Genomic DNA, 18,909 nt, shown 5'->3' with positions numbered 1-18,909 from the left:
AGTTACTACCAAAGTTGTCATCCTTCTGTGGAGCAAATAATAAATGCACCTATCTTGTAAAGATTGAACAACCAGTTCTGTTCTTCCCCAAGGAACTAGATGAGAAAACCCACTCAGCAGTGGAAATCGGAACTAAAAACAAGAAATTGTGTAAATGCATAGCAAACCATTCATGGAAGGAAAAGATAAAAGTCAGATTAGCATTACAGATAAGTCCCTTCATTGGACGTTTTAGGGGACATTAGGAGCTTACTCTTTCAGATGTGGAAATCTGAGAAGTGAGTTCTCTTTATCTGAAGCAGCTTATACATGAATTTCTTTTTTTAAAACGCTTACATTTGACCTACCTCATCACGTGAGTAGAAGAAATGGAGTGGTGTTGTGAGCTCATTTAAATTGTCTCTACTCTATGGTCGGAGTGGTGCTGGATTGGCAGCTCCAACAGCATGGGCCAGCTGTGCCCTGGGATGGTTGAATATTTCTGCAAAACAGGTCTCAAAGGCGTCTGTGTGTGTGTGTGTGTGTGTGTGTGTGTGTGTGTGTGTGTGTGTGTGTGTGCGCGCGCGCATGTACTTGTACAAGCGTGAGTGCGTGCGTGTGCGTACGTTTGTGTGTGTGTGTGTGAAAGTGTATGTGTCTGAAAGAGGGGTCAAGCGGTTGTGATTGCATGCTCCCCCTATGTTTGATGGAGCCTCATGTTATTTTGTAGTATTTTATTCATTTTACAGTAAAAAGAATATCGAAGGAATGCACAAGAAAACCCAACAAGAAAATATGTAGAAAAGGAGGTAGGTAGAAACCTGGTATCTGGGGAGGAGCGAGCATGCATTGTCAACGCAAGCAGCAAGCATCGACATCAAACTGCAGTTATCCAATTGAAAACACCAAGAAACTCAACATGTATGGATGCCTTTTGATGAGAGTTTGATGCATTTTGCACTGATTTCATGCATTTTGTTCATTAACCTTATCAGCAGGACAGCTGCAATTATGTAGCAGGGAATGGCCCTTTGGAGAATCTGATGAGCACACTGAAAGCAGCCGGAATATCTATAGAGAGCAAGAAAGAGAGAGAGAGTGTTTTGATTAACCATTGTGAAGATGTGGATTTGAGTATTTTTATGCTTAGTATAACAGAAATACACACAGAACTTCATCTCCAGTTATTAGTCCTAAATGTGCTATGTGGTAATGGCAGCAAGTTGTGCTCAGTTTCCAAAACACTGTTCCATTGCTTTTGAGGAGATTGAGTTACAGAGGCACACAATAGCACACTTACAGCAAAAACCTGGAAACGCATTCCTAGGGATCGGTTTCTGACTCTCTTGATTCAAGCATTCAGAAATTCAGGAAGTAATTAGATTAGGTATTAAGACTACATTTTAATGGACCTATATCCAATACCTTGATGGAGCCTCAAGTAGATTGATTCAGGAGAAAAGCCAATTAGTGCTGAAGATCAATTAAGAAATTTTGTCTGCGATTGGTTAATCAATAAGACTATGTGAGGTCTTGCCAACTTTTCAGAATCTGTAATGCCGAACCTTGGGTTCTTGGGGGCAGTCTCTGAAGACTGTAGCATTCAAGGTGAGTAAATCTCTTTTCCAGTTACCTTATCTGGTAACAGGAGTAAAGAAGTGACTGCAGTCTCAGCAGCAATGCAAGCAGTTACTGCCGGCCATTTATCCTTTTCTACCAGAGATCAAGGTGAGAGCTAATGTCATCATTGCAGGTGGCAGATCTTGCCTTGAATATAATTGACAAACCATTGGTAAAAAATTCCTGAGTACTAGTTTCACATCAAAGGCCTAAGAATCAAATGGTAATCATTATTTGGCTATTTCTTTAGGCCTGTGTTGCATCTGCAATGCAGTAAGTAATCAACTTCTCCCCATTAGTATCTATTGCCAGGAGCTGGGTGTGTATCCTTGTCAGGTAGGGAAAATAGAGAATTAAAAGCAGAATAGGCTGGAAACATTTCAAAGTTCAAAGTAAATATATTACCTATGTATGTACATATCGCAATATACTACCCTGAGGTTAATTTTCTTGCATGTATTCACAGGAAGAAAATTAAAGTAGGTCAGGAAGCAGTTGTGGAAAGAGAAATACAGATAACATTTCAATTCTGACAAAGGATCTCAAACCTGAAACATTTGTGTCTTTTTCCGCAAATACTGTCTGACTCGTTTCCACATTTTTCTTGTTGTTATTTCCAGATTTCTAGCATCTGCAGTTGTTTTTTTATTGTCAGGTGATTGAGCAATCAGGTTTTTTTCCTTTGCCCGTTCCCTTTCCATTGATGCAACTATTATCAGCCGTTGATCAGAAAAATCAACCTAACCTCTCCTTGCTCAAATACATCTCACTTCTGTACTCAAATCTTCTCCATTTCATGTTCAATTTACATTATTCTGGTTTACACCTCAAGACAGCTGAGGAACTGTAGTTCTGATGTTGCAACCATGGTGTGTTATCTATTCCTGTCCTCCTGGACCTCTATTGCATCAACACAGCTGATGGACACATTTAATCTGTTCATTCTGTTCATCTTCCTCAGCGTGACAAAGTTTCTTTTGCATTGTTTTCCTTTTCCCCCACCACATTGTGTCACTATCCATCCTCACTTACCTATCATGTCATTCATATGTTTCTACAACCCTCCATACCTCTTTCATTATCCCACCTCTTTCACTTCATTATTGAGATGGATGCATCTGTGCCTTTGAGTGCTTTGGTAAGCCCTTTTTTGGCAAAATCCATCCCATGTTAAAAGCCCTTAAGTTCAAAATTACCTTTGATTATCAATGTAATTCTTTTCTTTCTACTGTACAATGATCTTTTCACTCCATTGGTTGTTTACAGTTTTAAAGGTACAAGGAAAATGCCATTGCTTAGCATACACAATATTATAAATACAGTGTCAGAGACAGCTAGACTAACACACTGAAATGTTCATATCTACAACAACTCATCTTTACTTTTTATTGGACACAGAAAGAAATTTAGATTGAGAATAGAATTTGAGGTGCTCTGTTTCAGCTTTAGATGTTGGCAAGGCTGCATTTGAAATATTGTGTTCAGTTTTGGTCACCCTGTTAAAAGAAAGATGCCATTAATCCAGAAAGACATGTACAAGGATGTTGCTGGTTCTCGAGCGACTGAGTTACGGGGAGAGGTTGAGCAGTTTGGGACTTTTTTCAAAGGACAATAGGAAAATGAGAGGTGATCGTTATGGAGCTATATAAAATAATGGCAGTCATAGATAAAGAGAATGTGAAAAGTCTGTTTCCCAGTGTTAGGGAATTAAGAACTAGAGGTCATAGGTTTAATGTGAAAGGGTATGCTTTAATAGGAGCCTGAGAAGCAACTTTTGCATCCCGAGAGTGGTCAGACTAAGCTGCCAGAAGAAGTGGTCGACTCTGGTGCATTAACAGGAATATGGATAGGAAAGGTTTAGAGGGAAATGGCCAAACATGGGAAAATCAAATGGGAAAATCAAATGGGACAAGCTTGGACGGGAATCTTGTTTGGTATGGACCAGTAGGGCCAACGGGGCTGTTTACATGCTGTAAGGCTCTATGACTCCCAGATTACACTGTTAATTATAGCAGATGATAATATTTAAGTTATGTAATTCAATGTATGCAAGTGTTAATAACTTTATTCTGAACTACAGTTTATTAAAATTAATATTACGAATATTTTCAATCTAGTTGTAAATAATTTTATGCTAAAAGAAAATCCCTTTGAAATAACTGTATTGTGTGAGTACAGTTATGATCAGTACACGTTGAAGTTTTCCACTATATTTGAAACCCTTGTGCCATTGACTCTGGGTTCAACAAACAGCATTTGCTCAATAACTGAAGGAGAGTGGCTGGAGCATTTAGTCAGCATTCCAATGCAGGTGCGAGGTTACCAATTTGCCCACATGAGGGGAATTTCACCTTGACTTTGCTGTTAAAGTGAGGAGATCAAAAGAAAATGCATAACTTAAAGGAAATCTAAAGGAATGTAAGAAAGAGTATTTATCAGTGGTGACATGATTGGACTGGGTGGGGCTAGAATAAATTATTTTCTGATATAGATAGATATATGTGTGGGAACCTAAAAAAGGTAAACAAAAAAAGATTGTGTGACTTGCATTGAAGATAGATTTTCTTCCCAGAGGTCTGCACTACTTTGCCACATTTATTGAGGCTGTAGATTATGGGTTTTATGGTGTGTAGAATTCACCAGTTATTTCCATAATGGATGGCACTGAAAACAGCGCCATTAAGGAATCCTCATTTCCCACAAACTAGTGTATAATAGTCTCTAGGGATGTGACATTTTTAGCAATGTGAAATACCACTTTAATTAACTCACTAAGCCAATGGCTTGTGTGCATCCAGCATTTGAATGGTGGAAGAATGCTCTTTGTTGACTAAGCCCATAAACAAAATATTCCGCTCTTAAAAAGCTAGACTGCAGGGAAAAAAAATCCATGTTTGTAGATTTCACTTGATTACAGAGATTTAACTTGTATAATCTCAAATACAAAAAAAAACAGACATAACATTTTTACAATTCTCCCAGTAAAGCAGAGATTTGGAACTCGGAGTTCCTGGGCAGGGTTCCAATGTTATAGTCTTAGTGCTATCAGGCTGTTCACAGATTTACTGAACTCACTTTGATTTCAAGAAATCATTTGATTCATTTGGCAGCATGTGAGCAACTGCAGTCACGTTAATCCCTCAGAGTTACATGCTCATTTTTACCTTAAAGTTGGATTTGCTGCAAGAGTGTTGTATTCTGAAGCCACTTTCAAATTGTAGTACTGCAGCCATTCGTACATGCACTGATATCTCAATCTCAATTGAACTTAAAGATATATACTGCTTGACTGACATTGTTTGGATGGTAATGAGTCCTATAAGTTTTTTAATTTATTTTTTATTGAATTTCACCAAACAAGATGTATTTCAGACACTGTATATATATATATCATATAATCATATTTGTCACAAATCTCCACATAATACTTAACTGAGGTATACACTTATAGAAAGAAGAGGAAAGAAAGAACAATCAAAAGAAGAAAACTATGTACAGAGAAGGGAATGATTTTTTTACAACATATTCATTGACTTGTGAGAATAAAATCAGGCCTGTGAGGTATTATGTAGTTAAACCATTTTTGCCAGTATGAATAAAATTGTTCCAACTTATGGTTAACAGATGCTGTTATCTTCTCCATTTTGTAAATAGTCCTATAAGTGTTTTTAACTGCCATGAGTTTCCTAATTGTACCTTTGCCTGACGTCTGACAGAGTAGCATCAAATGTAAATGCATGTGAGGAAAGGAAAGGAATTAAGTTGCTATCTTGAAATCTTGAAATTAGCACTGCAATGTTAAAAGGTGTTGCAGATGACAATAATGGATTAACCCGACCTTCTTCTCAGGTATTGTGTCCCGGGCTGATGAGTGACAATCCCCTGTCCTGTTGTACAGATTCTTTGTAGGGAAACATTAATAAATAACGCTTAATATTCAACATTAGCAGTAGTTGGTTTTGCAAATTCTAATAAAGTCACTTGTCACATTCCCTTGATAAAAAGCAAAGTTGAAGACATAGTGGAAATTGTTTTCATATGCTTATATCAGACATATCCAATAAAAAGAATAGTATCTGTGCAGAAGGATGTTAAAAAAACATCTCTATGAATAATTATATTTTTAAAGGAGACAATTGTTTTCAGAAAACAATCCCAATTTTTCATATGCAATTGTCATATAAATGTATAGAGAATTAATGCTCCTAAGACAGAGGAATGGTATGATTTGGAAAAATTAAAGTTCAAAGTAAATTTATTTCAAATTACATACAGATTCATTTTTTGCATGCATTCACAGTAAATAGAAGGAACACAATAGAATCAATAAAAGGCCGCAGCCAACAGGACAGACAAACAATCAATGTACAAAAGACAGCAGCTGTGCAAATACAAAAAGAAAAAAGGAACTAGTAATAATAATGAACTCACTCTCTAACTTACTGAATCAGATGAAATCGGGTATCAAATCAGAGCCAACCAAATGAATTATGCCTTGACACACCTTCTATAGATGAACAATTTGCAGTTATATGCTCCTTCAGCAGTAAACATAAAGCAATTAATTCAAATAGTAGAACTATATTCTAAAGATATGAACATGAACTTTGGACTATATAAGTTACAGAACATTAAACATAAGGAAAGATGCAATAGAGCTCGTAGAATATAAAACAGAGTAGCTGGATACAACACAACCGATGAATGAATTTGAAATTTATAAGTATCTGGAATAACAACAAACAAAGAAAATAGATAATCAACATTCAAAGTACATTTATTATCAAAGTATGTATATAGTAAACAACCTTGAGATTCATCTTCTTGCAGACAGCCATAAAACAAAGAAACACCATAGAGCCTGCTTAAGGAAAACCCCACACAACAAGACCATCAGAAATGGAAAAAAAAGAACAAATCATGCAAGCAGCAAAAAGCAAACAAATAACACACAAGTTATATTACAACCGATCCATTATTACAGATAGGACAATCTATAATAACCATCTGGATATAAGAACATAAGAAATAGGAGCAGGAGAAGGCCATCCGGCCCGTCGAGCCTGCCCTGCCATTCAATGCTGATCTGTTCGTAAACTCAGCTCCATCTACCTGCCTTTCCCCATAACCCTCAATTCCCCTACTATGTAGAAATCTATCTAACTGTACCTTAAATATATTTAGTGAAGAAGCTTCAACTGCTTCCCTGGGCAGAGAATTCCACAGATTCAGCACTCTGGGAAAAACAGTTTCTCCTCATCTTCACGCTAAATCTTCTCCCCTGAATCTTGAGGCAATGTCCCCTAGTTCTAGTCTCACCTACCAATGGAAACAACTTTCCTAATTCTATCTTATCTATCCCTTTCAAAATTCTGTATGTTTCTATAAGATCCCCTCTCATTCTTCTGAATTCCAGAGAGTATAGTCCCAAGCAACTCAATCACCCCTCGTAGGTTAATCCCTTCATCCCTTTAATCAACCTGGTGAACCTCCTCTGCACTACCTCCAAAGCCAGTATATCCTTCCTCAAGTATGGAGACCAGAACTGCACACAGTACTCCAGGTGTGGCCTCACCAGTACCCTGTATAATTGCAGCATAACTTCCCTGCTCTTGAATTCAATCCCTCTAGCAATGAAGGCCAACATTCCATTTGCCTTCTTAATAACTTGTGGTACCTGCAAGCCAACTTTTTGCGATTCATGAACAAGCACTCCCAAGTCCCTCTGCACAATGGCACGCTGCAATTTTTCACGATTTAAATAATAATCTGCTCTTCTATTATTCCTTCCAAAGTGGATGATCTCACACTTTCCAACATTGTATTCCATCTGCCAGACCTTGGCCCACTCACTTAACCTATCCATTTCCCTCTGCAGACTCTCCACATCCTCGGTGGAATTTGCTTTTCTACTCAGCATAGTGTCATCAGCAAATTTTACTATGCTACACTCAGTCCCCTCTTCCAAATCATCAATGTAAATGGTAAACAGCCTCGGGCCCAACACCGACCCCTGCGGCACCCCACTCACCACTGACTGCAAACCGGAGAAACACCCATTGATACCAACTCTCTGCCTTCTATTGGTTAACCAATCCACTATCCATGCCAATACACTTCCACTGACTCCATGCATCCATATCTTATTTATAAGTCTCTTGTGCGGCACCTTATCAAATGCCTTCTGGAAATCCAAGTATACAACATCCACCTGTTCCTCTCTATCCACTGCACTCATTATGTCCTCAAAGAACTCCTGTAAGTTTGTCAAATAGGACCTGCCCTTTCTGAATCCATGCTGCATCTGTCTAATGGAACCACTCCTTTCTAAATGTTTTGCTAATTCTTTCTTATGACAGCTTCAAGCATTTTCCCGACTACAGATGTTAAGCTAACTGGTCTATAGTTGCCTGTCTTTTGCCTACATCAGTTTTTAAAAAAGTGTCATGAAATTTGCTGTCTTCCAATCCGCTGGAACCTGCCCAGAGTCTAGAGAGTTTTGGTAAATGATTACCAACGCGTCTACTATAACCTCCGCCAACTCCCTCAGCACCCTGGGATGCGTCCTATAAGGACCAGGGACTTATCTACCTTCGGGCCCTCTAGTTTGCTCATCACTATCTCTTTAGTGACAGTGGTTTTATCAAGGTCCTCACCTCCCATTTTGTCCATAACATCCTTTTTAGGTATATTAGACGTGTCCTCCACCATGAAGACCGACACAAAATAGTTGTTCAATGCCTCAGCCATTTCCTTATCACCCAATATCAATTTCCCCTTCTCGTCTTCCAAGGGACCTACATTGACTTTAGCCACCCTCTTCCGCTTAATATATTTGTAAAAACTTTTGCTATCTGTTTTTATATTTTGTGCTAATTTACTTTCATACTCTATCTTCCCCTTCCTTATTTCTTGTTTAGCTGTTCTTTGTTGCTTTTTAAAGTTTGCCCAATCCTCCAGTCTCCCACTACTCTTTGCAACTTTGTACACATGAGCTTTTAATTTGATACTGTATTTTATTTCCTTAGTTACCCAAGGCTCACTCTCCCCACACTTACTGTCCTTACTTGTGACTGGAATATACTTCTGTTGAGCACTGTGAAAAATCTCTTTGAAAGTATTCCACTGTTCCCCAACTGTTCTACCAAATAGCCTGTGCTCCCAATCCACATTAGCCAACTCCTCCCTCATCCCGTTGTAGTCTCCCTTGTTCAAGCATATTACACTGGTTTTAGATCTAACTATTTCATCCTTCATCTGTGTGTGAAATTCAATCATACTATGATCACTATTACAAGATAAATAAGCAAGAACTCCTTACATAATAAATAGATAGTCATCCAAACAAACATAACGTACAGAAAGTAGTTGTGTGAAAAACACCAGAAATATGCTGAATTAAAAGAAGAAATTGAAAGACTATAGAACATATTGTCCTGATTGCAATAACTACAAATGATATCATTCCAAAGTCACTGCCCAATAGCATTAAAAAATTAGGCCTACACTGCAATATTTATGTAAATCTCTAGAAAGCCACAATACTAAAAACCACTAGAATAGTCTAAAAGTTACTCGTAATTGAGAAATTAGTATGCTTGGCTATGCCTCTACTTCGGGCTTTACCAGTTTGACCTGAGAAAAAAGCTAAAAATACAATAACAATAATAAATCAGCTATAAATATTGAGCACATGAGATGAAGAGTACTTGAAAATGGGTCTATAGGTTGTGGGTTGAACTTTGAATGACGTTGAGTGATCCCCTCTGGTTCAATAGCCTGTTGGTTGTGGGGTAATAACTGTTCCTGAACTTGGTGGTATGGGTCCTGAGGCTTTTCTGAGACCGTGCTCCATATAGATGAGCTCATTGGTGGAGAGGGCTTTACCGTGATGGATTGGACTGTACACACTACGTTTTGTAGGCTTTTCCATTCAAGGGCATTGGTGTTTCCATACTAGGCCATGGTGCCACTGTCAATGTACTCTCCACTGCACATCTATAGAAGTTTGTCAAAGTTTTAGATGACATGCTGAAAGTAGAGGTGGTTTGCTGTTTTCTTCGTAAAAGTACTGGACCCAGGACAGACCCTCTGGAATGATAACACCAAGGAATTTAAAGTTTCAAACACTCTCCACCTCTGATCTGCCGATTTGGGCTGTCTCATGGACCTTCGGTTGCATTGCTGACATTGATTGAGAGGTTGTTGTTGTGGTGCCTCCCAACCAGATTCTCAGTCTCCCTCCAATGTATGCTGATTCATCATCACCTTTGATTCGGCTAATGACAACAGTTTCATCAACAACTTAAATATAGCTTTGGTGTTGTGCTTCGCCTGGTGGTCAAAAGTAAAAAGCAAGTGCCACAGGGCTACAGTGACCAAATCGGAGAAAGTAAGAATGGAAGGCAAGGCATGTGTAGGAGTTCTTGTTGGCTGTTCCATCTTCTCAGCTTCATCTTGGGCACTAGCCTACAAGTACCCAGGACATCTTTAGGGAACGGTGTCTCGGAAAGGCAGCGTCCATTGTTGAGGACCTCCAGCACCCACAGCATGCCCTTTTCTCGCTGTTACCAACGGGTAGGAGGTACAGAAGCCTGAAGGTACACACTCAGAGATTCAGGAGCAGCTTCTTCCCCTCTGCCATCCGATTCCTAAATGGACATTGAATCTTCGGACACTACTTCATTTTTTAAAAATATACAATATTTCTGTTTTTGCACGTTTTTTAATCTATTCAATATACGTAATTGATCTACTTGTTTATTTATTATTGTTATGTTTTATTTTATTTTTTTTTTCTCTGCTAGATTATGTATTGCATTGAACTGCTGCTGCTAAGTTAACAAATTTCACGTCACATGCCGGTGATATAAACCTGATTCTGATTCTGTTTTGTGCTGTGATTATGGGAGGAGTGATTATCACTGCTGTGATTAGCACTGCTTACATGATAGTATAATGGATTGAAGGAGCAGACTTGATGGGCCAAAAGACCGAGTACGGCTCATATGTGTTTTGGCCTTACAAAGCAAATTAATCTAAGAAGTCAGTCTGATAGAACAAGCATAGCACTGAGACTTATCCAGTTGGATGATTTGTTTATAATCAGCTGAGAAACCAGCTCAAAGATAGTCAATCATGCCCACTGCTACTGCTTTAGCAGTGACCGTGAAAGACACCACTGAACCTTACAATGCCACACAAACTTCTGCGATGCACAGTCAGAACATCCCACATATAAGATCATCACTTGCTTTAAACATTTTTTGAAGCCTTACATAACCATGCAAACACCAAGTGTTACTTACTCGAACAGAAGGGAGCTGCAGGTTACTGCTGAAAACTCAGTGGGCAAAGCAATGAAACTAATAATGTTTGAATAGTTAATTCATCCAATGAGGTGAGATGGTAAGGAAATTATCATTTGTCTCTGTTTAATCAAGTTCAAGTTTATTATCATCTGACTGCACATACAGTATACGAAACAACCTTCCCCAGACTACAGTGTAGCTACAAGACTAATATTACACACAGCACAGAAAACAAAATATTACCACAAATAAGTTAATAGAATGTAATTCAAGATGCATGTTGTATAGTAAACAGTAAATAGCTTTCTGTCCTAGTGAGGGGGCCGTGGTGTTGGCGGGTTACTCGTAAGTCTCACAGGCTGAGGGTAGAAGCTGTTACCCAGTGTGGAAGTCCTACTCCTGACCTTCTTCAGTGTGGTAGTGGGTCAAAGAGATTGGGGGATGGGTGATAGGGACCCTCAACAATGCTTCAGGACCATCATGTACAACACTTCCGGTGAATGTCACATATAAAGGGGAGGGAGATCCGAGTGATCCTCAAAGCAGGTTTCACTGTCCTCTGTAGGGTCTAGTGGCGCAATGCCTTGCAGCTCCCATGCCATACAATGATGCAGCCAGACAGGACACTCTTGATGATGTTCCTGTAGAAAGTTGTTAGAATGAGGGCAGGGAGTCTTGTGTGTCTCAATCTCCCCAGAAAGTGTGGACAAGCCCACTGACATTCGTCTGTGGAAGTGTGTAATGATAAAAATGTTCTTTGCTTTTCTGATCTAGATTTTTCAGAGCTGCATATACTGTACAATTCAGCTTCAGACAAGTGAGGTTTAGTATTCTGTTTAGAGATATTATTAAGATGTGTGAATTGGATTAAATTTGAAATATATGGCATGTTATAATCAGATAAAAATGGAAAGTTTTGGACGAACTCAAAAGGTCAAGTGGCATCTGTGGAAAGAGAAAAATTGAATTAATATTACAGGTGGTTATCTTGCATCAGAGCTGGACAGTTCAAACACAAACAAGAAATACTTCTGACCTGAAATTATTAAACACAATATTGAGTCCCATGAGCTGCATCCCACTCAGAAAGAAACTGAGGTAATGTTCTTTGAGCTTAAGTTGGGCTTTGCTAAGATAGTGTAGGAGGCCAAAAACTGAGAAATGGTGGCAGAGGAATGAAAAACTAAAGTCGGAGGGTCAGAGATGATCTGCAAAATAGTCACTCAATATGCATCTGATTTACTTTATCACAGACATTTCCTCTGTGCTTCCCACCCCTCCCCTTTATGCAAATTAAAGATAATTGTCTTCTCACTTTTCCAGGCCTGACATAGGATCATTGACCTGAAATATTGATTGTTTTTCTTTCCACAGATACTGTTTGAATTACTATTGTTTCCAGCACTTTCTGTTTCGGTTTCAGATTTCTAGCAACTGCAGCCTTATCTTTCAATATCAGTTACTCATCTGGAAAGAAACACGCTACAGTTGAAAGAACGTATAAAACGATAAATCAAGCGTGTTAACTTTGTGACTAATCTGACAGACGTGCATCTGTGTATTATTGTCAAGTGATGTAATAATTCTGAGTTCATCTGTCTGCGGCATAGTTGAATCCACTTGTGCGCCAGTGTGATTTGAGTGAATTTTGAATAGCATATGTATAAAATATGCTCAGATTTGTGAAGAAAGAACAAGTTAGTCATCTGAATTTCTTGTCCCTATCCCCAATCCCCACCATATGATTTTTACAATATTTCCCTAAGAAGAACTGACCATGATTCACTTACGTTTTAATTAGAAAATTTTCATTATCCCAGCGGAAGTATTCCTGAGAGATGCTACAAGTGTTTGCTAAAATGAAGCTATCATCAGAGCTAATAAAGGTTATTCAGGCAACAGCCACTGGGAGATAGCAATGGCTATTGAGTTTTTGAATTTGCTCTAAAACACTGTATAATATTATTAACTCTTCAGTAGTAAATTAAGGGTTATAATATACAGTGGTAAGCAAAAGTTTGGGCACCCTGGTCGAATTTTCTGTTACTGTGAATAGTTAGGTGAGTAGAAGATGAACTGATCTCCAAAAGTCATAAAGTTAAAGAAGAACCATTCTTTTCAACATTTTAAGCAAGATTAGTGTATTATTTTTGTTTTGTACAATTTTAGAATGAAAAAAAGGAAAGCAGCAGTATGCAGAAGTTTGGGCACCCCAAGAGATTTAAGCTCTCAGATAACTTTTACCAAGGTCTCAGACCTTAATTAGCTTATTAAGGCTATGGCTTGTTCACAATCATCGTTAGGAAAGGCCGGGTGATGCAAATTTCAAAGCTTTATAAATACCCTGACTCCTCAAACCTTGTCCCAACAATCAGCAGCCATGGGCTCCTCTAAGCAGCTGCCTAGCACTCTGAAAATTAAAATAAATGATGCCCACAAAGCAGGAGAAACCTATAAGAAGATAGCAAAGTATTTTCAGATAGCCGTTTCCTCAGATTGTAGTGTAATTAAGAAATGGCAGTTAACAGGAACGGTGGAGGTGAAGTTGAGGTCTGGCAGACCAGGAAAACTTTCTGAGAGAACTGCTCATAGGATTGCTAGAAAGGCAAATCAAGACCCCCGTTTGACTGCAAAAGACCTTCAGGAAGATTTAGAGGACTCTGGAGTGGTGGTGCACTGTTCTACCGTGCAGCGACACGTGCACAAATATGACCTTCATGGAAGAGTCATCAGAAGAAAACCTTTCCTACGTCCTCACCACAAAATTCAGCATCAGAAGTTTGCAAAGGGAAATCTAAACAACCCTGATGCATTTTGGAAACAAGTCCTGTGGACTGACGAAGTTAAAATAGAACTTTTTGGCCGCAATGAGCAAAGGTATGTTTGGAGAAAAAAAGGGTGCAGAATTTCATGAAAAGAACACCTCTCCAACTGCTAAGCACGGGGGTGGATGGATCATGCTTTGGGCTTGTGTTGCAGCCAGTGGCACGGGGAACATTTCACTGGTATTGGGAAGAATGAATTCAATTAAATACCTGCAAATTCTGGAAGCAAACATCACACCGTCTGTAAAAAAGCTGAAGATGAAAAGAGGATGGCTTCTACAACAGGATAATGATAGTAAATACACCTCAAAATCCACAATGGACTACCTCAAGAGACGCAAGCTGAAGGTTTTGCCATGGCCCGCACAGTCCCCTGACCTAAACATCATCGAAAATCTGTGGACAGACCTCAACAGAGCAGTACTTGCAAGACGGCCCAAACATCTCACAGAACTAGAAGCTTTTTGTAATGAAGAATGGGCAAAAATCCCCCAAACAAGAATTGAAAGACTCTTAGCTGGCTACAGAAAGTGTTTACAAGCTGTGATACTTGCCAAAGGGGGTGTTACTAAGTACTGATCATGCAGGGTGCCCAAACTTTTGCTTCAGGGCCTTTTCTTTTTTTGTTATTTTTAAACTGTAAAAGATGGAAATAAAGATGTAATCTTGCTTAAAATATTAAAGAAATGTGTCATCTTTAACTTTATGCCTTTTGGAAATCAGGTCATCTTTTACTCGCTTAGCTATTCATAGAAACAAATGCTGACCGGGGGCCCAAACTTTTGCATGCCACTGTACTTTGATTTTTAAAATACAGTACTCACATTTTTAATACTAGACAGTGAACGAGGTAAGCACTTCCAAACTCTCGGTTACTGCCATCTTACCTTCAATTGTTCAATGTGTTTGGTGATATGAATAGTTATTCCAGTATTGTATGGTGTCAAACTTTCTGATTTAGCTTAATGACAGTGATTTTGGAAGAGTGCCTTTCTTCTCTTTCTGGGAATGTGTATAGCTCCTCCTCGTTTCCATACAGACAAAATAAACTTAATATATCTTTAAAATGGAACTTTACTGGTTGCCATTCAATACAGTCAAGCCCTGTCTGCATAGTATTATATATGAAAAGACTTTTGAGAATTAAAAAGGCCACATCAAGCGTAGACTAAGAGGTGAACTAGTAAACATAAATTCCAAAGTTCTGCATAAAGAAACAAATGAAATTCATATTCATAAAGAGCAATAGAATCAAAATCTGTGGAATTATATAACACACCATGGGATAGGGTGCTATTGTGGGACAAACATAATAACCCTTAAATTTGAGTGAATGGTATTATTTATCAATCCTGCATATTTAATTATTTTTCTCTCTGAAGTACAATACAATTTGAATCACTACTGAATTGAATTACTCCACTCCAAATATTTGACCGGTCATTTTCAGCTGCAAGTCATCCTTCTTTTAGATTTGAATCAAACGGTGTCATTCCTTATGCAATATTCCTTATGGAGAATTGCACAAGTATTTAGTGACACTATTCTATCATTGAACACTCCCAGGATTAATAGTGGTACTCCTAAATGACACCTCTGTCAAATGTGCAATTAACGTACCCTTCACTTCAAACCTCGTCCTTCCAAAAAATAACATTTCCCTCCCATAATTGCATCCCATAGATACCACCTGCTTCGGTCTGGACCCTGAATGCTCTGACGTCCTAATAAACCCTACGGATTCAATAGTTTTTAAGGCCCCCACTTTCTGACAACCCACTAACCTGCGATTCCCATCAACCGCGCTCCATGACTAGGAATGCTATACCTGGCCTGGTGGCACAACAACATCCAACTTTCAACCATCAGCCAGATTCTCAGTCTCCCTCCGATGTATGCTGATTCATCACCACATTTGATTCGGCTAATGACAACAGTTTCATCAACAACTTAAATATAGCTTTGGTGTTGTGCTTTGAAATTTGCATCACCCGGCCTTTCCTAACTCTGACTGTGAACAAGCCATAGCCCTAACAAGTTAATTAAGGTCTGAGACCTTGGTAAAAGTTATCTGAGAGCTCAAATCTCTTGGGGTGCCCAAACTTTTGCATGGTTCTCCTTTCCTTTTTCTCACTCTAAAATTGTACATAACAAAAATAATACACTAATCTTGCTTAAAACGTTGAAAAGAATGTTTCATCTTTAACTTTATGACTTTTGGAGATCAGTTCATCTTCTACTCAATTATTCACAGTAACAGAAATTTTGACTAGGGGTGCCCAAACTTTTGCATGTCACTGTATGTGACCATATACAACTCTGAGATTCGATTTCTCACTGTACAGGGACTTCTACTGTTTGTGATATATATGTATGAATGACCTGAATGGGACTGTGGATAGGTGAGTTAGTGAATTTGCAGCTGGTACAATGATATGTGGTATTGTGGCTACTGTAGAAGATTGCCAAAGGATACGGCAAGATATACAAAGATCTGTTGCAGATAAGGGCAGAAAAATGGCAGATGGAGTTTAATCTGACCAAATGTGAGGTCTTACACTTTGAAAAGTCATATGTAAAGGAACAGTACACTGTTAATGGCAAGACACCTAGCGTGTTGATGTACAGAAGAGTCTTGGGATCCATGTCCATAGCTCCTTGAAAGTGACTGCACAGATTGATAGGGTAGTAAAGGAGGCTTAAGGTTTGCTTGCCTTTTTTTAATTGTGACATTGAGGGTTAAAAGTTATATTGCTGCTTCATAAAACCCTAATTAGTCCACATATGAGTATTGCATGCGGTTCTGTTGTAGGAAGGGTGTGAAAGCTTTGAGGAAGTTGCATAAGTTTACCAGAGTATGAGTTATGGAGGGAAGTTGGACAAACAAATATTGTTTTCTCTGCAACTGCAGAGGCCAAGCTGATAAGATTACGAGAGGCAACGATAGAGTACCCAGCCAATAACTTCTACCCATTGTGAAAATGTCTAATGCCAAAGGCTATGCATTTAAGATGGGGGAGGTGTAATTTGAAAGGAAATGTGTGGGACACTTTTTTTTTAATCAGAGCGTGCTGGGTGCATTGGTAGGGTTGGTACTAGAGGCAGATTCAATAACAGGAATTCAAGAGGCTGTTGGATAGGCACGTGAAAGTGCAGAAAATGGAGGGAAATATACATTGTGTAGGCATAATGGATTAGTAGTCATAATGGATTAGTTTAATTAAGCATTTAATTACTAGTTTAATACAACGTCAATATTTATCAATACAACATCATGGGCCAAATGACCTGCTGCTGCACTGTTCTATCCTCTATCTTACTTTGCTTGTAGTATCAATGGGATTCAAGCAGTTATTCCTGTGGCTCTAAAATTTTACCTTGTACGTGCAGTTTAGAATACAATTGAAACATTAAATCTGTGACATAGAAGTTGGCTCTGTCAAATCACTGCTGAATCACTGGGGCTATCACTACATAGTTGTCTTATTGGCTTTGATATCCTTATGTTGGTTAAGCAACTGTTCTGAAAAGTGAGTTGGCATTTTTGAAGCTTTGTAGTAATTGACCAGGAGGCTGGTTTTCCATCTTGTTACTCTCCATTTTCTCCTTTGTAAACAAAGTGTGTACCAGGACAATTGTACAAAAAGGAAATGGAGTGATTCAGTGCTGCTCCCATCCTGATAGAGAAAATTTGAAATTCTGCCTGGACCATATAAATTCCTAATTAAGATATTGAAATTATGGTCAGGTCATTCAATCCTTTTCATGTCAACCAATGCTGAAGTTGCCATTTCCTCAACTCACCCACAATCAAAGACTGAAGGATTGGCAGATGATCATTTCAGCACTGTTCAAAATAATGTGGATCCATTGTCACTTGAAACAGTGTGGTTGTAATTTTATGGTAGACTACTGTGGTTTTAAGCAAGTTGTTTGATTATTCAGAAAATAAATGGTTGTTATGACACTGAAATCATCTCAAATTCACAGACAACCAAGAGTTTTCAAAATAAATATTCTTCAAGGTACACACACAAGACACTAGAGGAACTCAGCAGGTCAGGTAGTACCTATGGAAAAGGGTAAACAGTCAACGTTTCGGGCCAAGACCCTTCTAAGATATTCTTCAAGATAGGCCATTTTAGCTAGAGAAAGAGAAACACATATATCTAAATCTAGAGATGTTATGGTACCAGGTACATTTTTCCTTCACATACATAGCTTCATATCTCAGAGGAACAATAAGGAGGCTGTGGCAATCGAGGTAGATTGTCAAAAATAATTGTCCTACTTACTACAAAAAGGTTTGTAGCCCATAATCTCAGTTGCCAGCCAATTCAGATATTGTCACTACAACCTTGAATTTTATTGCCATTGTTCCAACCAGACTGCTCTCAAAACAAAAGAAAAATGGCATATCTAAATTTGTTAATGAATTGGCTTTTGTGAATAACTAGGAGCTTCATGATAAGAGCTCTTCAGATTTGCACAGTTTGCAACCTTCTCCCAAGTTCAGAGCCATATTGGCTGTACCTGCAACACTGCAGGAGCCTGCATTAGCAGCTCTGGCAGGCTTGACTGATGCTTTGACTTGTGCAATTAATCTAAATTTTAATCTGAGTTCTCTTACAAGCTGCTGTTCTGCTGATCATTGGGATTGACAAACCACAGCCCAGCAGGAGAGATGATGATGCAGTGTAAGTAGCACATATTGCTCTTTCTGAAGATGACAACATGTCTGTTCTGGTCATACCCCATTGACTGATCCCAACAATGGTGCCAGAAAGCCAGCTGGGCAAAATATCGCAAGAGGAGCTGAGGTGTAACAGGTGTGAGTACAGTGAGTCTGGCGTCATGATATTCACAGTGCTGCTAAATGTCTTCACTCAATAGAGGTAATTAAACTCAGACTGAAAAGAATCATGTTATATTAAGCAGACTGTGAACTGTGCCAACTGGAGAAATCAGAATCAAAATCAGGCTTATTATCGCTGACTTACGTACATGACATAAAATTTGCTGATTTGTGGCAAAGACTTAAAAATTACTGCACTCCAGAAAAAGGAGACACCAAGAAATATGTGCATAATAAGAAGGTCCACTCATAGCAGCATGTAAAGTTCTGGGAATGTTGAAGATTGTATGAATTCTCTATGGTTATCAGCTTTCACAGT

The 18,909-nt window shown here is 38.6% G+C and overlaps 1 protein-coding gene across 1 annotated transcript in view; it reads left to right on the top strand.

Moving 5' to 3' along the window:
• nlgn3a (neuroligin 3a) overlaps positions 1-18,909 on the top strand; it is a 294,352-nt gene that overhangs the window by 121,179 nt on the left and 154,264 nt on the right. The window contains exon 3 of the mRNA XM_072270748.1: positions 729-788. Coding sequence (XP_072126849.1) covers positions 729-788 — 60 coding nt within the window. The remainder of the gene's footprint in view (positions 1-728; positions 789-18,909) is intronic.

Source organism: Mobula birostris, chromosome 10 (assembly GCF_030028105.1).
Source record: "Mobula birostris isolate sMobBir1 chromosome 10, sMobBir1.hap1, whole genome shotgun sequence".
Lineage (NCBI taxonomy): Eukaryota > Metazoa > Chordata > Chondrichthyes > Myliobatiformes > Myliobatidae > Mobula > Mobula birostris.
The sequence above is the reverse complement of the archived record's forward strand: the minus strand, read 5'-3'. Positions and strand labels throughout refer to the sequence as shown.